The following is a 21,603-nucleotide window of genomic DNA, read 5'->3' as shown; positions in this document are numbered from 1 at the left end:
GCGTAGTTTGAGCGCGGCAAATTTCGCCGCAATGGAAGTCGCAATGGCTTGTAGATACTCATGTTCTGAGGCGAGTTCGCCTTGCCTCCGTCGCTGGACTCTGAGGTAGAGGTTTCGGCTAGAGCTGTTCGAGACGTCTTGCGTTGCTGAAGGATATAGCCACCACTGCCATGATAGAGGATCTTTGTTGTTCTCCTCTTGACGAATATTCGATCCGCCGAGCTTAAAGTTCCAGCTCAGCGAGGATCGCTTGTTGTGCGTCTTGTGTGTGGCGAGCATGTTGGAAATGTTGATCTTGAAATGGAAGTTATTGGTTGCGGCGGGAATGACACGGTGGTGCTATACGACACCCTCAGACAGCAAAAGCTACCCAAAATTCGTAAAAAGCCGCCGACAGTGGAACAAATTCAAAACTCTTTCTTTGACGACCGTGAGGACGACTGCGATTCTAATATTCCTGCGCTCTTGCTTATTCACCTGCTTCCCGTAATGTTGAATACGTAGCACATGTGAGAGGCAGAGAAGTGGGTGAGAGATTGCCGAGACGTCCAATTAATTAGCAAGACCCAAGCCACCAAGTACGACAGGAACTTCCGGTGAGCGAGTCATCAGTGTCGTTCAGGCCATCATTGTTAATCCTCTCCGATCCCGGCTGGTCCGTTCCAAAATGATACCATTGTGCGAACAGGGACAAAGGAACAATCAGCGGTGTGAACTGAGACGTTTCTCCCACAGGGAAAGAGCGTTTCACAATGATAGCAGCTGACCCGAGGAAAGGAACCGTGCTGCCACATCGGATCAGCCTTTCTCTCTCCTTGCCAGATCGAAAGACAAAAATGCCCTGCGGACCAATCACTGCGGCATGACGTCCATTGAGGAAGACTCTCGCTTGTTGACCACAGCGGCGGGCCGTGGCCGTTGATTCGGCCGCACCATCTGATAATTATTACCCGCGGCCCCCGGCCCTCACCGTCGCAGTGCAAGTGACTGTTTTCCGGCGCACAGGTCTGACTTTTGTACCAGCTCTGGCAGCGGTGATCGGCTCCAATTTCGATCTGATTAGCATTTGTGCGGGTCATTGTCTTTCCACCACCACCCCTGTTCCTCTTCCCCTGGAGTCGAGTCTGGGCGTGGTGATGACGGATTCCCGCAGGAGCCCTAATGCAACTGCACACCCTGCTCCACCGCGGTCGACGATGCCGATGCAGGCAATAAACGAACGTCATGCCAATGCACTGTGATGGATAAATTAGCACGCTGGGATGGCTACGGTGTGTCTATCAAGTGTATCCGCAGCCGTTTCGCTGGGCGCGCGCACAACCTTGATGTCTGTGCCTGCCGTGCCACCATGGATTCTTCGATTGCACGGTGATGGCCGTCAGGATCCCTTTGCGTGGCATGAGACGAGAAACCTTGATGCCCTGGCTTTGGCGGTGACTGTTGCAATTGGTCATGCGAAATGGCAGAATCGCACTTGCATCCGATTGCGTTGAGACTTCAATCGTCCTGAAGAGGCAGGAGAGTATTTCCTTGTGATCGTGTGCCGACGGAGTGGTGATACTTTTCGGTGGGACCCAAAATACCGGCAATTAATCACAGCATTACCGGTTCGGCTTTGTAAAGACAACGAGGAGAATGTCTACTGCAAAACTATCAGTCTTAGTCCTTTTCATTCTTGTTGTCGAGAGTTTGTGATCTGCAACTCGCAGTTCTCCCAATGCAGGCGACTAGCGACAAACAGAGACCTTCATCGTCAACCGAGGGGGCAGAGAAGATGTCTGAAGCACCGCGAGCCCCAATCTCTCGATGGTCCCGGATCATAAAATCTCGCAAAGCCAACAAGGCGACCGCCGCCACGCCCGATCGGCGCACAATCACTCCAGAATCCACTGCTGGAATTTGCAGCCGCCTGACCTTCTCGTGGATCAGCCCTCTCATCAAGGTATGTTTACTTTGTCGCATACGAATCAAGAGTTCATGCAGGTCGCGATCGCGCTACCATGGGGCTACCTGTAACATCACCTCTTGATTGTGGCATGCATTGTATCCCTCGCCTTGTCGCTGGGCATCGATCTCCAATTCCGTATTTGCTGATTCCTTTCTTCATCAGCTTGGACATGCTCGACCACTCGTTCATGATGATGTCTGGCTCATCGACAATGAACGAGCGACGCGAATTCTGTGCGATGAGCTCCAACAATCACTATCTCAACGCGTGGCGCGAGGTCAGAAGCACGCCCTCGTATTCGCGACCTATCATGCCGTGAAGAAGCACTTCTGGATTGGTGGAGCTTCTCAATTATTGAACAGTGTGCTGCAGGCTATGTCGCCGTTTCTACTCAGATATCTCATTGAGTTCGCGTCATCAGCATACGTGGCCCGACAGAATGCTACAGCCGGGCCAAGTATTGCCATAGGTATTGGTTACGTGCTTGGTATCACAGCAATCCAGATCATCCAGAGCTTCGCATTTGCACACTTTCTCTACCGAAGCCAACTTATGGGTGGCCTTGTCCGAGCGATCCTAATTTCAGCAACGTTTGACAAGTCCTTGAAGCTTTCTGGAAAAGCAAGATCAGGGAGCAATGCTCTTTTATCTTCTTCGGAAAAGACAGCCACAGATGCTGTACAAGGCTGGCCCAATGGGCGAATCATGAGTCTCATCTCTACAGACATCTCCCGTGTTGACCAAGCATGTGGAACTTTTCATTATATTTGGACGTCGGTGATAGCCATCATTCTGACGGTCGGGCTGTTGATATACAATCTTGGTGTCAGCGCATTAGCTGGCGTAGCTTTCCTTGTGGTTGGTCTGGCATTTGTCACGACTATCGTGAAGCGCGTCGGAAGCAAGCGGGGTGCGATTAACAAGATCACTGACAAACGCGTCGGACTCACTGCAGAAGTGTTACAGAGCATCAAATTTGTGAAACTATTCGCTTGGGAGAATGCATTTGCTGACAAGCTGAAGCAACTCCGTCTGAGTGAAACGTCTGCACTATACGCCTTGCATGTAATGAAAAGCGCAATCGGCTCGTTATCGATGGCTCTTCCCATTTTTGCGAACATGCTGACATTTATCACATATTCCCTGACAGGAAATCAATTCGAGCCGGCCGAGGTATTTTCATCGCTCGCATTGCTGAACAGCTTGAGAAATCCTCTCAACTGGGTGCCTGTTGCCTTGGGACAGGCAGTAGAGGCGTGGGCTGCTTTTGGTCGGATTGAATCCTTTCTGCTCGCAGACGAGATGCCAGAGGATTTCCGGGTCGCTGACGAACAAGAACATGCACTTATTCTTCGCAATGCCTGCTTCACCTGGGAGCAACCCATGAAGTCTGATATCGCACAGCAAGCTGGCAAGGTAGCCACTCCACGCAACATGCGCAGTCTGATTTCTGCCCTCAAGCCGAAATCGAAGAGTGGATCTGACAGCGGAAACACCTCCAGGTCTGAGTCGACGGCAGGTTTGGAGCTGCCTGCTCAAATCTTTCAGCTCCGCGATCTAGACATAACCATCGACAAGGGAGAGCTGATCGCCATTGTTGGGCCCGTTGGCTCAGGTAAATCGTCGTTCGTCAACGCCTTGGCAGGAAATATGCGTCAGATTGGCGGCACGCTCGAATTCGGCCAGAACCTGGCACTATCGCCGCAATCAGCTTGGGTACAAAATGCCACGATCCGGGACAATATTCTTTTTGGCGCCTCTTTTGATAACGATCGTTATTGGAGAATCATCGACGCTTGTGCTCTTCGAGCAGACCTAGATTTGCTGGACGAGGGCGACATGACCGAAATTGGAGAGCGCGGTGTTACTTTGTCAGGTGGCCAGAAGCAACGTATCAATATTGCTCGCGCGATCTACGCCGACGCTGGAATCACTATCATGGATGATCCTTTGTCAGCTTTGGACTCCCAGGTTGGCGCTCATGTGTTTCGCGAAGCGATCACAGGATTTCTCACTGGTAGATGTCGCATACTTGTCACCCATCAGACACATGTTTTGCCACAATGTGATCGAATCATCGTTCTTCGTGACGGACGTGTTGCAGCTATCGGGACGTATGATGAGCTACTTGCTTCAGATCCTGGATTCAGGCAGATGCTGGAGTCAAATTGGGCACAGAGCAGTGGAACAGAAGAGAAGGCCACTTGTACAGACGACTCAGCCACGAAGAAGGAAGTGACGACGACTAAGACAACATTGATGCAAGCAGACTCGACCTCGAATCGGAAGGTCTCCTGGGCTGTGTACACGGCCTGGCTCCGTGCTAGTGGCTCTCTAAGCAATGGTTTCACAATCATTCTATTGTGCACACTGTTCCGCGCGGCGAACATACTCACGAGTCTATGGCTTTCATGGTGGACTTCGGATCAATTCAACCTCGCTCGCGACACATACGTACGTTTTCCTCTCATCAGAAGTAAGTCATATCAAACTAACGTCATCACCCACAGATCGGAGTCTATGTTGCACTCGCCATCATCCAAGGCGTGCTGTTGTTCATCTTCTTCATGTTCACCTGCTTCATGGCCACTCATGCGAGCAACGGAATGTCGCAAGATGCCATGTGGAATGTCCTCCGGGCTCCAATGTCGTACTTTGACACGACTCCGCTCGGCCGTATCATTCACCGATTTTCCAAGGATGTAGATGTCATGGAGAATAATTTGATCGACGCACTGAGGAATTATCTTGTCGTGCTGAGCATGATCATCGGCACTTTCATACTGATCATTGCCTACTTCTATTATGTGAGAACAACAGTTCGCATCTCATGGGAAGCGACTCACTGACTTGGGGTTTAGTTCACTATCGCACTGGTCGTCCTATCCGCCGTCTTCGTATACACAGCAGCATACTACCGCTCTAGTGCCCGCGAACTCAAGCGGCTACAGACCACTCTCGACGGCGTTGTCTTTGCACAATACAGTGAGGCTCTGACTGGCGTGAGCTGCATCCGTGCGTATAGAGCTCAATCGAGATTCGTAGCACGGCTTGTCTCCGCTCTCGACGACATGAACAGTGCTTACTTCCTGACATTCGCAAACCAACGCTGGCTTTCAATCCGAATGGACGCCGTTGGTAATCTGCTTGTCTTTGTGGTGGGAATCTTAGTCGTCACAAACCAATTGAACGTCGATCCAAGCATCTCCGGTGTGATTCTGAGCTACAGTCTCAGCTTAGTCCAGATTCTCCAAATCACCATTCGGTACTTCTCGGATGTTGACAACGCCATGGCCAGCACGGAGAGATTACACGAATATGCAACGCAGATCCCGCATGAGGCGGCCTTAACATCCGACGCTGTCCCAAACACATGGCCTGAACATGGTGCCATATCATTCAACAATGTCCAGATGCGCTACCGTGAAGGCTTACCTCTCGTACTCCACGGCCTGACACTCCAGATCGCAGCCGGAGAGAGGATCGGTATCGTAGGACGAACCGGAGCAGGGAAAAGTTCCATCATGACCACCCTCTTCCGACTCGTCGAGCTCTCTGCCGGCACGATTACCATCGACGACCAGGATATTTCCCAAGTCGGCCTGCACGACCTGCGCTCCCATCTCGCCATCATCCCGCAAGACCCAACCCTCTTCCGCGGCACGATCCGCTCCAACCTCGACCCCTTCTCCGAACACGACGATCTCAAACTCTGGAACGCCCTCCGATCCTGCCATCTCACCTGCACGTCCATCAGCAGCAGCGCCGAGAAATTCTCCGAGGAAGACCAATCCCCTTCTCCCACCAAAGGCCTGCACCTCGACTCCATCGTGGAGGAAGAAGGTTCCAATTTCTCCCTCGGCCAACGACAACTCCTCGCCCTAGCGCGTGTACTTATTCGAGATGCACGCATCGTGCTCATCGACGAAGGCACGAGTTCCCTTGACGCGGAAACCGATGCGAAGATTCAGAAGACGATGTCGGAAGTCTTCCGCGGGAGGACAGTCCTAAGTATTGCGCATCGCTTGCGGACGATTCTCGATTTCGACCGCATCTGTGTGCTGGAGGGAGGGAGAGTTGTCGAGTTGGGACCGGCGAGGGAGCTTTGGGAGAGAGAAGGTGGAGTTTTTAGGGGACTGTGTGAGAAGAGTCACATTGGGGAGGCGGATTTTGCGATGGCGAGATCTTGAGATCGGGTTTTACTTTGGCTCGGCATGTAGGGTAGATTGTAATAGATTGGTTCTTGTACAGATGACGTTTTATCAGAGAAGTCGATGGGTTTTGATTCATCTCCTCTCCATTTCAACCACGCAGATGAAGAATTACATATGTAATCCATCGATTTCGAAACTCGTCTAGAACGCCATGCATTCGCCGCAGCCAAACATCCGGCACGAAGCCAGAATATGAAAAAAAAACAAGAATAAGAGACATTTTTGACGTCCAGAGACAACAGAAGGACAAAATTAAAAGGATTGAGATGATAGGGTTCAACGCCTTAGATGATATGCGGCAAATTCCCCGTCGCCCTACTCAAGATGTCCGCCGTGCGCTGCACCATGTCCTGCGCAGCCTTCCAATCGCCTTTATCCAAAGCATCTCTGATCAAGGGAAAGACAACGACATTCTCGCCCTTTCGTCGGGAATCCTGCGGGCCGAACAAGATGTGTTTGAATTGGTTCCTGCCTGGTACGCCGTACTCGCGACCGCCGTCGTGGTAGTTCTGCGGCAAGTCCAAGAGGTCGGATTCGAAATTCGAAAGGGCGTCGTTGAACTGCAATCTTTGCATGCCGAAGGCGCGGTTTTCAATTCCGCCGACGGCGTAGATGTTTCGGGTCCAGTAGTCTTCGAAGTTGTGGAATTCGTCGGCACGGGTGACGAAGGCGTCGGCGGCGTTTTGTAATGGGGTGAAGTCGACGGTTGAGGCGTTCTCCGTGAGGTTGAAGTGTTGCCGCTGGAAAGCGGCGTGGGCGGTGATAGAGGAGATGTAGGATTTTTGGATGGCAGCAGCGTAGTTGCGGAGGTCAAAGGGGAGGAGAGGTTGGTCGACCACTTCGAGGATCATGAGGGCCCAGATTTGGGCGAGGGATCGGTGGTAGTTGAAGCCTGGATCCCCAATCTTGTTCATCCATTCAAAGGTATCGTAGCAGGAGTTGCGCGGGAAGGCATCGTCGGCGCCACGGAAGCCGAAATCAATGGAGGAAACGCCGGCCATGCTCTGGAAGGGAGCATAGTCGCCCTCGGTGCCGGGACTCTCGACCTCTGAGTTGCGCGTCTCCCATACCTCGCGGAGAGACTTTCCAGATCCAGGATCGGACACGCGGCCAAGCGCATGGGCCAACGGTCGTTGCCATACAGGACTACCCGAAGCACGGAAGAGTGCGTCAGGGCTGTATACGCCGGCATCTACGTTTAAATACGCGACACCGTTCCCTCGGAGGCCATCGAGATTATCTTCCACGTACTCGGTGCTGCCCATGAGGCTGAATTCGGCAGCATCCCAGCTGGCAAACTCCAGTGTACGCAGAGGGCGCCAGCCGACCTTACGGAGCTGACCGAAAATCGCGACAAGCTCCATCATCACTGCGCTGCCACTGCCCGGGTCCACAGCACCGAAACACCACGCATCACGATGACTTCCCACGATGACCTTGTTGTCAGGTGATTCAACTCCTCTGTGCACACCGTGGAGGTTCCAGATTTGTTGTTTAGGGTTTTCATCGTTGATGTTCTTGATGTGGACGACCGGAAAGGAGGTGTCGGCCGATGTCGCTGCTGTTCCGGAGAACCACTTTTGATTGGTTTCGTCACCGCCGGTCCAGTTGTCTGGAAGTACGCTACCGTGGCCCTGTAATGCAGCGATGAGCACCTTGGCGTCTCGCCACGCCAGAGGCAGGGACGGAATGTTGACGAGGCCAGGCAAGATCGTCTTGTACGTTCGTTTTGCATCAGGGACACTCGCGACTCCCGGAGTCAAGGGGTCGCCCATCACCCAGTCCGTCAGACCCACACTACCACGCTGCACTGAGTCGGCCGTTCGCCAAGGCCCATCGGGCCAGACAGCTCCCTTGACGGATCCATCATCGCTGGGGTCCGAGTAAAGAAGTGCGCCAATGCAGCCTGCCTCTTCAGCTGTCTTGACCTTGAGCGCGGTGTTCTCAAACGCGCCCGCATTACGTATCAATGCAATCGTTCCGTTCAGCACAATGCCAGATCCTCTCAGATACTCGAAATCCTCCTTACTTCCAGTGTTGGCATATACCAAGGGTCCTTCCTTTTCATCGCTCTTACTGTGCCCGTGCCATGCCAAAGTCTGTTGGCGATCCACATTGACCATATCCTCTTCCAATACAGCAGTCCACCTTTTGTCTTCCGGTTCGGTGATGCTAACACTCCTGCCGTCCGGTTTGGCGTAGTTCAAGAGAACGTAGTAGCTCGCAAGCGCGACATCATCGAATCGTCCTTCAAGCTTCCACCGCTCGTGCATCCATTCCGCCATGTAGAGATCACCTTCGGTACCCGCGACGTGATCGTAACTCGAGATGTGTGTCAAGTATTCTGCTATCCGCTCTGAATCGACATTTTCCTGCACAAATGCTCGCACAGATTCCGGATCGAAACGACCGTTCCCGTGGCGTCCGCCAGTGAAGACCTCCATTGCGAACAGCACATAGAAGAGAATGATGAGTGCGGCGAGGCCGCACAGTCGTGCAGCGGTTGGGGCACTCATTCGGTACTCTGATGGTATAGCAGGAATATTTTGGAAGGCTCGCGCAAGCCATGTGGGCCGGGGAAGCGCATCGACGGGCTCGGAAGAGGATGAATCTGTCGTTCTTTCGGTGGCGACAGGAGTGTAAAGTCGTCGAAACGACGGCAATCGAATTGAAGATAATGTAGCAGAGAATTTGGAGAAACGTGAAGAAATGTTGCGCAAGCGTGTGTGCGAGTATGGGCGTGGCGATCGCCGTGAGTTGTCCATCGGGTCGAGGTAGTCCAGCTCCTCGATATCTCGGCGCGCCGCATCTGCACCTCCTCCTACCTCGGGGAGTCGTAGGTCGCTATCCTCGCTCGAACGCGGCGACTCTACAGTCGGTGGTCGATAATGTGTATTGGCCGGGCCATCCTCGCCGAGCAGACCTTGCCGCTCGGCATCGTCACTGATCTCTCCTGGTCCGCGAGCATGTTGTGTCGACGAACCCGGCCGCGATGAGATCGCTTCGTCATATGAAGGAATAGGAATATTGGCATAACGACCGTATCTATCTTGATTCGCCATGGCGAAGACTCGAGGTATGGCGTGAAATCATGCACGCAATCGATAGGCGTGTCGTCGTGACTGTCTAAATCCGGCCTCACACTGCCGCCTCTTTCATAGTACTTTCAAGACATTAATGGAAAAGAATTTGGCGACAATTCGAGCTGGACGCCTGGCGACGGAGAGAGCGTAGATGAATCAGGAGGTGAGAGTATTACAGTATGATTACTAGTTGAATGCGTGGATCAGCCCAGTCGCAAAGTTGCGGCAGCGGAACTTCCCCCAGCTGCGGTGATGATGAACCCCCGAAGTGTTGGCGGCGGAGTTTGTGGAGGGAGACGATGGCCGTTGTGAATTTGGGGGGCAAGAAAGCGGGCTCGGTCGGCTGCGCCGCGCGTATTCTCGGCGTCAACCCCATCAGACATCTGCCCATCTTCCCCTGACGAGCTACATATATTCTTCACTCAATTGGATGTTCAGGAGGACTTCCCGTCTCTCTGTCAACGTTGAGTCTCTACGTCGATTCATACAATGGCCGTACAATCGATACAGCATAAGTGTCCAAGACAATAGCCCATCCCATCTGATCCTATCGATCTCTCTCATACAAGCAGCATTTGCACACGAAGATCACGGACGTGGAAAGCTCAACAATTTCCGTCCGATGACAGGTTGCTTCATCTTCATCAGAACTTGAAAATCCGCACTTCGAATCAACTTGCAATCAACTTTGTGACCGTTTCTCCAGTCAAGCGTCTGGCAAGCCTGTGACATCTGTGAGCCTCCGTTCGTCGACATAGGCATGGAAGGTTGTGGGTATGTATACCCACCTTATTGCAGTATCGGACCGCATTACATCTTCCACACCTGGGTAAATGGATCGCAGGTTTGTGACATGCTGCGCAGATCATTTCCTGCTCATCGGTCTGTTTGAGAAGCTTCGAAACCTTGTCCAAAGGCGTATTGAAGATCTAGCCCATCGTCAATTCATCGCCACAGAGCAGAAGAAACCACTCTGGTGTTCTACCTTGACAGTATCTCTCAGCTCAACACGAACGCCGATGGAATCGAACATGAATGCGTGTCTCTCGGCATACAGAATAGCGATGGTTTGGCCCTCTCGAACCGAAGACGAAAGATAATCAAACCCTCTGTCTTCCGTATAGAACCAGACCGGAATTTCAACGCCTTCTTGATCTTTGACTGACAAGCCGACGCGCATGAAAGCGTTGACATCTGTTATCTGGGCCAGGAAACACCAATGGCGCCGTGGCTGATAGCTGTAGCCATTCGAAGATTCGTAGTAGCGGAGGTCCAGATCGTGCTCCGTGGGTAGGACCTTGAAGGTAGGCAAATAACTCATCAGGCTATCATCTGATTTGCATTCTGGCCGCTCATCTTGTATGCCTTCGTCGCCTTCGAGAAACAAGTCGTTCCCCATTGCTGCGTGTTGAGTGTGCAGAGAGGAGGAGATCTTACACACAGTACATTCGAAGGAAATTCATGAAATTGCTCCTTCAAGAACTTCATTGTGGGCCCAATCGATCAAGTGAAATGGAGAACATGGTCTTGTTTCACCCCATCGCTTTCACGGGTTTCTTTGTTTGTGCGAGGAATGAAGGGCGACCTAGCCGGAAGTCCAATGCTACTGCGTAGCGCTGCGATGCTCGGTCAATCCGATACCCTTCAGGCTTCTCATAAACTCCATTTTCCATTATTGAGAAGTAGACAGAATTCAAATATCAACCTTTTCACACTTGACGATGAGTTTGCAGAATCGGGTGACATGCTCCGATAACCTTGGAATGCCATCGGCTTAGGGTTGCCTTGGTATGGCCCACAGCAGCACATGGAGAATCGTGAAAGAGGTTTGCCAAAGTGCATCTCGGTAATGGTGACAATGTGTGCAAATCGACGGGGATATAGGAAGAGAAAGCGAAAGACAGAGAGTGGAAGAAAGAAGGCCATTATTGTAGAGGTCGCAAGGAATTTTTCATTTTTCCTTCCAGTGAATGGGACATTTCTTCCCTCCGACTAGGAGGGATATACATAAAGCAGCACAAGATAATTCTCTTCTCCAATCCAAAAAAGAAAGTCGTCATCCATGAAACGTTCATGTTACATATCAAACATTAATCCTTCTTCCTTGTTCTCCTTCGTGGCGAATCGTAGCCTATCGCACACAGCTGCCACCGTCCAGCGTGGCCACAACCTGGCTGTGATAGAATCGGAGGCCTGGGTGCGGAGGAGCCAGTATAGCCGTCTATGGAGCATTCGATCATGTGCGTCGACGAGTGTCAACAACACTGGCTTCGGCAGCCTCTTGGGCTAACATCTCCATTTATCCAAGTAGACCACCGGACAACCAAACGAATTGAAGCGATCCATCTATTCAGCCTCGGCAGCAAGGTTGGTAGTCTTGGTGCAGATCCATGTGCTCGCATACATGTTGACGCGGTCGGTGCAAGTGCCCGCGGGGATACGGGCAGCGACACGCTTAGCCGAGAAGCCGAGCTCTTCAAAGGTCTTCATGTACCAGGGGTTGAGACCAGAGCTGCGGATGAGGACGCGGCCGCCGATCTTCATCGCGCGGTTCACGGCCGTGACCTGGGTGGCGGCGTCGGGGGCGTCGGGGCGGAACCAGTCCATGCTGTCCATGAGGACGGCGATGGTGAGGGCCTCAGGTTGCATACGGGCGAAGACTTCGCGGAGCTCGTCGGTGTGGATGCGAAGGCCGTCGAAGGCGTTGGGCTGGGAGAGCTTGGCGTGGGATTTGGGCTGGAGGAAGGTAGGGTGGCACTTGCGGGTGTACTTGCCTGTAGGGAAATGGGACAGTCAGCATACAGCGAGATGCAGGGGGGAAAGGATTGGGTGTTGGCAGTTTAGTGAAATGGTTTTTCGAAACTTACCCAACAAGCAGACAAGGTAGTAGTGGTTGTCCTCGCTCATGAGCGTCTCGTTGGCAACGGGGTCGAGGGTCTGGACAGCGTAGTTCCAGATGGCCTGTCCACTCTTCAAAGGTCCAACGGCACCTGGTTCGCCTTCACCGCTCTTCTCGCCAGCGGCATCGGACTTGGCGGCGCTGTTCTGGTGGTCGAGCATGTGCTTGAAGTCCTCCTCGATCATAGCACGCTGCTCGCCAGGCACACCGAGAGCCTTCCACAGGAACTGCTCGGTGCCGACGACGAAGTAAGCGAGGAACTGCGAGAGGAGGACCTTACGGACGCGCTTGGTCCAGATCTCACGCTGTTCAGCGAGGGTCTGGGCCTCACACAGGCGAATAATGTCATTGCGGATACCGAGGGTTCCACTGATCCATTTGACAAGCTTGAGCGCGTGACGAGATCCACCGGTGAAGTAATGACCTTGCGACTTGGGACCGAAAGTCGATTCACCAACGTGGAGCCAGTAGTCAAAGGCGTGCGAGGACAGGTGAGGGGACAGCTTCTCGAGGAGGAGCTTGTGGAAGTTCTCGTGCTTGCCCTCGCCGAACAGCTTCCAGGTGTCTTCATAGTCGAGGCTCTTGAAGGCGGCGACCTTCAATTCGAGGAGGTGGTTCTGCGATGGGTTGAGGTCGACGGCGTGGATGCGCTTCGGGCGCTCGAGGGCGTAGCTCAGAATGTTGTCACCAGCGCTGGTGATCGCCAGGATGACGTCATCACCATTGATTTTCAAAAGACGGGCGTCCATGCGAGAGTCCTCCCAGGTGAAAGCGTAGATGTACTCATCGTTGAACTGCTTGTGCTTTTGCAGGGAAGCGTCGTAGTAGATGCGAGTCTTATTGTTCTGGTAGTAGGCGGCGGGAAGAGGCATGCTGGCAGCGAGGTTGACAACGGCGGTCTCGTATGCCTTGCTCCTCCGCTCGGTGCTGGAGCTGCGGCGAACCTTGCGAGGAGTGATGCTCTGAGCGTGGATGTCGAGTGCTGTGATGAAGGGGCTCTCAGTCACGGCGGCGTCAACCGAGGCGATGGACTCCATGGTCACGCTGGTGGTGCGAGTGCAACCGACGAAGATGTAGTATGGGATGCGAAGACCGAGGAGATGGCAACGGCGGTTGGCGCTGAGGATGGTTCCGAATTTGTACTCGATGTAGTCGCGGCGGGCAGATTCCAAGTTGACACGGTCGAGCTCGAACCAGGTGCGCCAGAAGACACGGCTGATCCACATGCAGTGCCTGTCGAGCTGGCCTCCGGTGTAGTTGCGGCCCTGGAACTCAACCTTGTTCTGGACGTAGAAGTCGACCACACCGATGATACCATCGGCAGCCAAGAGGTTCGCAACTGAATCAATGACAGGGTGGAACTCGGGAATCATGCTCAGACTGTAGGACATGGTGAGCACGTCGGCTCCAACACTGTCACGCGAGTCCACGTCGTAAACTGGCTTGCCAATGCTGAAGTCACGCTGCTCCTCCGCAAGACCGGCCTCGTGGTCCGCCAAGCGGAAGGTTCTCGCATCCTCGCAGATGACGTGCACGTTCTTCCAGCCCAAACGCTCGAATCTCTTGGTGGCAATCTCGCAGAGAGAAGTGCTCAGATCAACCAGGTAGACGGCGTGGAAGAAGTTGGGCACATCGATTTGCTGACCCATCTGCTCAATGTTCCAGCCAGTACCACCGCCGATATCGACCCAGATGGGCTTCTTCTTAAATTGGCCATTGCTTTGTCGGTATTTCGCCTGAGCAGCTACCAGTGCGAGCATGTCCTCACGGCCCTGGAGGAGCTTGGTGCGGGTTGCATCGTAGATGGAGGCCTGGGATTTGTAGAAGCTTTCGAGGGCATCCTGCTGGTTGCCGGTGCCGTCTCCGGTGTGGGGCTTGAAGAAGCACGAGTAGGCGAATTGCAATTGCTGGTAGACGTAGTTGTCGGACTTGGCCGCACCGAGAGTGACAGCAATCAGAGCTACGGCGGACACGGCGAGGACCACAGCCACCGCACCGAACGTGTTGATCGGGTGGAGGAGGGCCTCAGAGAGAGCTGGCAAAGAAGCCGACATGTTGAAGAAGAGGAGTCTTTGCTGAGCACGCGAGCTCAGCAATGAAAAATGTTGAAGAGAAGGGTGAATTGGGGACGAGAGAATCGAGGAGGAAAGAGGGAAAAGAGGAATGTTTACGAAGAGGAAGATACACCTAGCTATTAAGGCAACGGCATTGGAGCAGGTCGCTCACAGTGACATACATGACCGAGGGGGGTTTGTCTACAGGTGTCCCATCACAAGAAAGAGACGGCCGAGTGCGGGAGCAGTTGAGAGGAAGTGTCGTCGGCACCCGCATTTGGCAATTTAGCTCGCTCAGGGCCTACACTATCATCATCGCTTGCGAGATCGCCAGAGAAGTGGAATGGTGTACGATGGGGGTTCACAGCAGACGGGTGCAGCACAGTACAATCACCTCGTTTTCGAGGGGAGCTGTCGTGCATCCTGTCTCTTGGGAAAAGTGGTTAGTGCCGTGATGCCGGCGCCTGTAGGAGCCAGGCCAGATGTAGCCCACCCGGTATACGTGTGTGTGTGTGGGCAGGCCAGGATGATGAAGCGGATGCTGGGAAACTGGTCGTTTCTACGCGAGGCGCGTGCCCACCAGTCGACATTTCGCTCAAAGTGCGGCGGCGGCGATGAGGGTCCCTCTAACGTCAAGCATACCGTAAGGAAAAAAAGTATAATCTTCTGGCGGATCAACGTGCCCGCCAGCGAGCGGTCGGCTTAGCAGGAGATGATGTGCGGTCTGTGTGTGTCTTTCCCGCGAAGCCTGCCACACATCCAGGTGCACACACACACACACGCACATGCACAAACCAACCTGGCCAAATCGTAGTCGACGCCGCAGACAAATTCCAAATGGCTGCGAAGATACGCCGTGTTATAGCCTTCTTACAGAGCAGAAGCACAGGTCTGATACTCATCGAGTTGTGTGCCTTCGTGTGCCGCTTTGATCACAACTTCGCGGGAGTCTCCAGGAAGTCGAGGTAGAGTTGAATCCTTCCTACACGAGACCAGACGAAATTCCGCGACAAAAATAAAGAAATGTAAACAGAGAGCAGCAGCATTGGGAGAGCAACGCTGCCCCACGTTCCGACATTCTCACAAGCTCTCCCAACTTTTTTGGTGAGGAAGAGAGAGACAGAGGCACACGACGCGAGGGAACGGCCAGCCAACCAGCCAGCCCCGCATCGCGTGCATTTAGGAACAGCTGCCATTGAGTCGCGCGATGCCGTTTCCGGCGCAAGTGGCCTCTTTTCGTTTGAACGAACGTGAGATTGGGGAGCAATTGATCCAAGATTGTGATATATTATCGATGTTGGTCTGGAATGACGAGACCCTATCAGAGAGCCACATGGCAGCTTGCATTTGCGGGTGCGCGTCATTTCATTCCTATCGAGCAGAAATATGGTGGCTGTTGTGTGATTGAGTTTCGAATCACTGGCTGTTTGTCCAAAATGTTTTTTTGGTGATTACGGGCGATCACGCACAAGAGCGATAAATTACTCACGCACAATCGCTGCCGATGAGATGGACGCTTCGAGTCAGTGCGAAAGGTCGGTCACTGCTGCCATACGCTTGTGCCTTACACGGCACGACGCTCAGCACTGATCGATAGGTGCTGCGATTATTTCCTGGTCGCTGCAATGCTCGACCTGGCTCAAAGCTCATACCGAAGCGGTTCCTGCAGGGTCTGCTGTAGCACGACATTAAAACGGAGAAACCAATGTGGAGCAAGCGATTGAGCTGCTCGCTCCGACACCCCTCTAGTAGTCGACTGGTGGATTTAAAATCGCACTGTTCAGCAAGCGGTCCGCGGGGCAGCGAGCCCGCGATCGTGGATGATGTGAATGACACCAGTCTCTCTGCGGCCGACGACGCGCACAAGGGGTCCTCAGAAGAATTGCTTTGGCACAGTGCGTCAGACTGCCGATCTAACGATGCACCAAACTTGCACCGGCGGCAACGTTTTCTCATCGCTCGTCCCAAACTCGAGGGTTTCCTGTGAGCCGATGGCCAGCCAATCACGGCGGTCGTGTTGTCTGCGTGGGTGACTTCACTTGATATGAAGCTTCCACGAGCTCTGCTGCCCATCGAGCATATTTCGTCAAATTAGAACCTCTCAGTTTCGCATGATCCCTTGCACATCACCATTGGGCTTGTAGATCGGGCGTGACAGGATGCAAATCAATGCACATGTGAGTGCCTTGCGTGCGCCGCCGCCGATGTTCGGACCTCGACCACATGCCGAATCACTCGCATGCTGCTGAAAACCGTTTTGAAGCCAGCTGTTTATCCTCGGAAATGCGGTCTGTGATGGGGTCGGTGCTGATGTCCCGTGTCGAATGTCATGGAACCTCTCAGAGAAGTCGCCAGTGACTTCGTCCTTCCTGCTCCAGATGTCTATCTGTCCATATACTCCTGTTTCTGAAACATCGCCGCGAACAAAATTTCTCCGATCGTTGGAAATGTGTATCCTGTACGACCCTGAAATCCTGCCTGAAGAACAGCAAGGAACAGCACGCGACAATTATGCGCATCACGCGATATACTTCAATCAATGTATCATTTACCGTACTCGCATAAATGGGACGGGCGAAACCATTACACAAATCAAATCCGGGAAATTCTGAGCACAGTCGACGAGCTGGTCACGTGACGCGACTTGAAGAGCTGCTGAATTGTAGATATGAGTTTGTAAAAGAGGCAGGCCAAAGTAGGTCTATTATTGAATGAAGAGATGCTGAGAAAGCCGGTCCTTGGTTGCGGAGCTCGATGAAGTGATGGCGTTGGAATCGCGATCTCGCCAGAGTTGATGACGAATGACAAATCCAGTGATGATGTCTGAAAGACCCACTGCTGAGCATGTTCGGTCCGATTTGCAGGATATTGAGGCGTCGCATTGCACGCCTTGAGCGAGATACAAGACTTGGCATTTGTGTGGGCGTAAGTACTTGTCCCAGACCCACGACAACTCGCTTGAAGCTACACGGTAGATCGCAGAAAACCAGTGGTAAAGGTGCAGGCTACGTATCACAAGAAAACCCAGATGTCGCTGAAACTTTCCAAAGCCATCGTTTGAGCATTTGACGGCGACTATTTGAGTGATGAAGATGAGTCGACTATGCCAAGACGAGACAAATCAACCATATGGCTCTCACGAGGGGTCCAGTGAATGCCAGCCTTGGGAACTGATGAAACTGGAGTTCTTGCGAGTTTCTGCTATATCACCCATCACGCGCACGCAAAGTGTGTTGTGCTGGAATAAAATCGTTGTCACACATTTCACCAAGCTCTTTCACCTGGATGTCCCAGGGATGGCCAACATCACAATTGTATGACCCGCCTCGAATGCCGCTCTTGTATGTACAATGGCCGACAGGTGTGAGGTTTTCACGGCGTGTTTGTGATGACGGGTGCCGAAGAGGACGGTGACGCTCGAGGTGCGAATGATCAATTTGTCATTGTAGATGCTCAAGGTGAAGGTCTCAGGACGGCGACGGCCTGGGATAGTTCAAGAATCGAGTTTGTGCTTGATGACAGGTGATGGCTGTCAGGATGGCTGTCAGCTGTCAATGTTGTCAAAGATGAAGAGAGATCCATGGAATTTGTGACCGTTGACAAGAAGGAAGGGAAGCGTGAAAATGGCGTTGCTAGGGAGAGAAGATCGATCGTTTGCATTGGCACCTGCAAGTAAAAAGGAAGGAAGGAGAGCAGAAGGTGTGTGACGTGCATGGACGAAACAGCAGTGGAAGAGTTTCATGACCGCAACAACCGCATACCTAGATACCTAGGTAGGTAATATATTTCGTCTTTTCATAGTTTTCCTTGGAGTATGGAAGAACATATGATAAAGAAACAGTCGAGGGCTTGAAGGAAATATAAGGAAGATCCTTGGGAACCATCACAGTGTTTGCCCGGATGTCCAACTAGGCGGATCAAAAGACAGCACGCATTAGGCGGGTGTCGTATCCACAAAACAGTGGGCGCATCTCTCATGCCATTTGCTTTTTCTCTCATTATTCTGCAACATGAATCTCATCTAGCTGGCAACAAAGCCTTCCTGGCGCGACTTTCCCGTGGTGATACAATGAATATACTCACAATCTTACTCCGATCAAATCATCCCCAGCGTTTGAGATTCAGGGTGTGGGAGGTGTGAATATCTGCCTGAGCCTGCATTTTCTCCCGTCTCCTTCATCGCGAGTTGTCGTACTTGGCCTTGCCAAAGTCCCATGGGACATATCTGGGAAAACCAGCATGTCAGCTTTCCTGAACATACAACCGATTTCCATCCGGTCAAAAGGCCGGTAGATTTGCTGCGAAAACTTACCGATACTTGATCATGCTCTGAATCTGTCTCCTCATCGTCAAGAATACCAAGATCAACCAGTACACCACCAACACAGGCCAGAAGACCGGCAGGTTGAAGATCTCGCTCCAGCTACATGCGAAACCCAGCGCGATCGCGCGCGTCGCCGCATGCCAGAATTTGAACTCGGGAAGACGACGGACGAAGGGCTTGAATTCTTGGTCGTTCTTGGTGGGCAGTGACGAGGATTGGCCGGCGGGGACACCGTCTTCCATATCAGTGTCGGCTTCGAGCGAGGGGTCGAATTTGGGCGAGATGAAAGCGAGGAAGAGGTTGAGAAGGTAGATGCCGAGAGAGTAGGCGACTGTTGAATGGAGAGAGTCGCGGTCAGCTTGCTCTGTTATGCTTGCGCGATCTGTGTATATGCGCCATTGCTGTGTTCATTCCCTTGCTGTCGCCTTTCGGGGCAGAACTCATTGATCATAATCCAAGCTCTCGGAGGGATACATACCGATATACCATCCCTGCGCCAACACGATTCTCAAGGCAAATAGTAGAAATAGCACGCCTGTGCCGACCCATCGGTAAGTGACGTATGGTGTTGATTTGTCGAGGTACGTTTGGTAAAGCTGGAAGAAGACCCGCCACAGTTAGCAAATTCATTCTGTATGCGCGCGCATTTCTACTGCAACAGAGCGATATCCTAAGGGCCTCCCATCCAACTCTTCCTCTGCTCTTGCGATAGTCATAAGCATACCATTTGAAACTTGGTCGTTTGCGCGGAAACCGCCGCAAAGGGCGTATCAGGCTCCGGCGCATCCATCGTGTCGTCGCTAGCCTGGTTCAAGGTGAGGATGTCAAGCTCGTCGCGATCAGACCGAGTGAGCCTGTCAATGTGGAAGATGCAAATGCGCGGATGACAGAAGGCGGATGTGGTGGGAAATGGCCGATGTGTGTCCAATTAATTTCCCCGAACTACTGACGAGGCAACTCTTTTGCGGCGAATTGGGGACCCTGGAATGGACGGAGATTGGATTGGTCCTTATTTCATTGCTGTACACAATACGTACGCCACAAGTTCAGCATGCGCCGCTGCCCGCTCTCCTCCGCTCTGCATAACTTCTGGAGATGCTTCGCTTAGGGTTGATATTGTGCTTCATACGACGAGAACGATTGGACATTGCTCCCATGAAAAACACCACCTGCATGGAACATTGATATAAACATCATGGAGGCAGATGTATGCAGCGCAACGAACAATAGTTAATCTGCAGATATTCAGCGAATCAAGACTTGCCCGCGAGCAGGAGAGCACAATGTTCCAGGATCTGTCACTGCTAGGACATGCTGCGGCAAGAAGTTAACGTCCACCGCGGAGTCAAGTCGCTGGATTGCCATGAGTATCACTGCCCCAATCCAAGATGATCCACCCTCCCGGTTTCCTTATTCACAATCTGATCCCCACCTTTCGTCGACGATTCCTTCCTCTCCTCAACATTGTTTTCCCCTTCCCCGCCCATGCCACGCATCAGCAGACATTCTCATCGGAATTTGACCCACCGAGTATGCCGCACGAAAGTAGTCTCTGCTTACCAGCACTCGTGTCCTTTGACTTTGTCGTCTTCTCGGAATTGTTCCCTCGGATCGAGACCGTTTCGTTTCCGGCAGCGAGATCACCGATGATGGTAGATGTGCTTTGAAGGCCGCCTAGTAAAGCCAGGTGAATGTCCTTGTGAGCGATGTGACCCTAGTCGACACGGAGAGAAATGTATCCAAACGCTTGGTGGAGCAAAGGAGGACGTACCGCCTTGACCTTTGAGGGCGTCTTTCATGCCTTGGGTCATTTTGTAGTCTTCGTCTTCTTCTGTATAACTTGTGCGGATTTTAGGATCGGGCGGTGGTCCCTTTCTGCGACTTGCGTCTTGGTCGAGAGAGAAGAATGGAAGTTCGCCAGGGTGAGTCGGAAGGATTGATCAAGTTCGAATGTGCTTACAGATGCTCTTGGAAAGGCCATGTGATGTCAAGTGACAAAGAAATTCTCATGCAAGCAAACGGATTCGAACAGACAGGCAAGATTTCGTGTTCCACATGACGTCTGTTCGCTCGTGATCTTAGGCAGGACTTCACCTTGTGAATGCTGTATCGTCTTGGACCGATTGCTTGTGATGCCTCTAAAGAGGCCATCAATCTACTCGCAGTGTTCACAACATCAAGCTCGGTTCTTGAGGAAGACGAGCCGCTTCTCTACGCGGAACGTCGGATCATGCCCAGTTCCATCCGAGAAATGCATCGATAGCTTCGGGACACAAGGACAGCAATATCCAGGATTTGTAGATCCATAACGAAAGTTCTCACTCGTTGAGCTCCAGGCAAAATCTTGCAGGACGGAACTCAATCTGGCGCAAAGGCTTGCACAGGCATCCTCGCAAGAGAAGTCGAACGAATGCTTCTCAATGGATGTGTGCGACAGCTGATACCTGTATGCATATCAGTGAGCAAGCAGGACACGAAAAGTAGTGTTACCGCACGCTCGCCCACGAGAGAGAGAGCGGACAGCATGTTCGCAAAATCTAGATCTGTGCTCAGCGCAATGACAGTAAACGCATGGCGATCATCACTGATTAATCACCTACAGTAAGCACTGATCAGTGTAGAGTCAGGAACTGTCAACTACGATCGATGATGCGAACGACGTCCACAACGAGAGCGACCACAGCACTGTAGCGTCTGCGCGATCTACGTCAAGACTGGTGGATCGCAAAGATAACACTTTCGTGTCTGGCGCGATCGAGTGATAGTAACACAGATACCGCGCTTTCAAATTGTTGACGTATCGTCATCGAGCAGTCGTCGCGCTCAAAGAACACGTCTCACATCCAAGGATATAGAGCAAACTTGGACACACGAAAAGGCCAACAACGGCAATAATGATATCTAGATGATAGTCGACTCTGGTTCCCCTCACAAGAAGGGGTTGCAAGCCACGATCCAATTCATTGATCCATTCGTGAGCAGACGACTCCAGACAGACAAGCGGCGTCGTTCCGCGCGTGTGGTGCGCGTGCGCCCTGCATCATGGTCGTTCGTACGTTTGGGATTTAAACTTTTTGGGGT

At 52.4% G+C, this 21,603-nt stretch overlaps 7 protein-coding genes across 7 annotated transcripts; 1 reads left to right on the top strand and 6 right to left on the bottom strand.

Annotated features, from left to right (window-relative positions):
* Positions 1-456: 456 nt before the first annotated feature.
* On the bottom strand, positions 457-1,472 carry K489DRAFT_125579 (uncharacterized protein). Its single transcript, XM_033599000.1, has one exon. It carries the CDS (start codon positions 1,224-1,226, stop codon positions 633-635), a length of 594 nt encoding a protein of 197 aa, XP_033463831.1. The 5' UTR covers positions 1,227-1,472; the 3' UTR covers positions 457-632.
* A 302-nt stretch (positions 1,473-1,774) lies between these two features.
* On the top strand, positions 1,775-6,138 carry K489DRAFT_313347 (multidrug resistance-associated protein; the record flags this gene model as incomplete). The annotated part of the gene is made up of 4 exons (XM_033600932.1): positions 1,775-1,942; positions 2,111-4,402; positions 4,459-4,755; positions 4,810-6,138. 4 exons carry the CDS (start codon positions 1,775-1,777, stop codon positions 6,136-6,138), a joined length of 4,086 nt encoding a protein of 1,361 aa, XP_033463830.1.
* Positions 6,139-6,446: 308 nt separating this feature from the next.
* K489DRAFT_351580 (protease) lies at positions 6,447-9,515 on the bottom strand (the record flags this gene model as incomplete). Its single annotated transcript, XM_033602447.1, has 2 exons — positions 8,796-9,515; positions 6,447-8,684 (listed from the first exon to the last, which is right to left on the bottom strand). The coding sequence occupies exons 1-2, from the start codon at positions 9,222-9,224 to the stop codon at positions 6,447-6,449; spliced, it is 2,667 nt and encodes an 888-aa protein (XP_033463829.1). The 5' UTR covers positions 9,225-9,515.
* A 243-nt stretch (positions 9,516-9,758) lies between these two features.
* On the bottom strand, positions 9,759-10,711 carry K489DRAFT_377241 (uncharacterized protein). The gene has a single exon (XM_033604109.1). It carries the CDS (start codon positions 10,642-10,644, stop codon positions 10,186-10,188), a length of 459 nt encoding a protein of 152 aa, XP_033463828.1. The 5' UTR covers positions 10,645-10,711; the 3' UTR covers positions 9,759-10,185.
* Positions 10,712-11,161: 450 nt separating this feature from the next.
* K489DRAFT_399026 (uncharacterized protein) lies at positions 11,162-14,376 on the bottom strand. The gene is made up of 2 exons (XM_033606949.1): positions 12,113-14,376; positions 11,162-12,019 (listed from the first exon to the last, which is right to left on the bottom strand). Exons 1-2 carry the CDS (start codon positions 14,196-14,198, stop codon positions 11,592-11,594), a joined length of 2,514 nt encoding a protein of 837 aa, XP_033463827.1. The 5' UTR covers positions 14,199-14,376; the 3' UTR covers positions 11,162-11,591.
* Positions 14,377-18,374: 3,998 nt separating this feature from the next.
* Positions 18,375-19,312, bottom strand: K489DRAFT_313643 (retrieval of early ER protein Rer1; the record flags this gene model as incomplete). The annotated part of the gene is made up of 4 exons (XM_033600953.1): positions 18,375-18,423; positions 18,511-18,853; positions 19,001-19,118; positions 19,247-19,312. The coding sequence occupies 4 exons, from the start codon at positions 19,310-19,312 to the stop codon at positions 18,375-18,377; spliced, it is 576 nt and encodes a 191-aa protein (XP_033463826.1).
* Positions 19,313-19,805: 493 nt separating this feature from the next.
* Positions 19,806-20,493, bottom strand: K489DRAFT_125492 (uncharacterized protein). The gene is made up of 3 exons (XM_033598999.1): positions 20,294-20,493; positions 20,083-20,196; positions 19,806-19,996 (listed from the first exon to the last, which is right to left on the bottom strand). The coding sequence occupies exons 1-3, from the start codon at positions 20,331-20,333 to the stop codon at positions 19,893-19,895; spliced, it is 258 nt and encodes an 85-aa protein (XP_033463825.1). The 5' UTR covers positions 20,334-20,493; the 3' UTR covers positions 19,806-19,892.
* Between the last annotated feature and the right edge of the window lie 1,110 nt (positions 20,494-21,603).

This window comes from Dissoconium aciculare, assembly GCF_010015565.1.
Source record: "Dissoconium aciculare CBS 342.82 unplaced genomic scaffold K489scaffold_2, whole genome shotgun sequence".
NCBI lineage: Eukaryota > Fungi > Ascomycota > Dothideomycetes > Mycosphaerellales > Dissoconiaceae > Dissoconium > Dissoconium aciculare.
The sequence above is the reverse complement of the archived record's forward strand: the minus strand, read 5'-3'. Positions and strand labels throughout refer to the sequence as shown.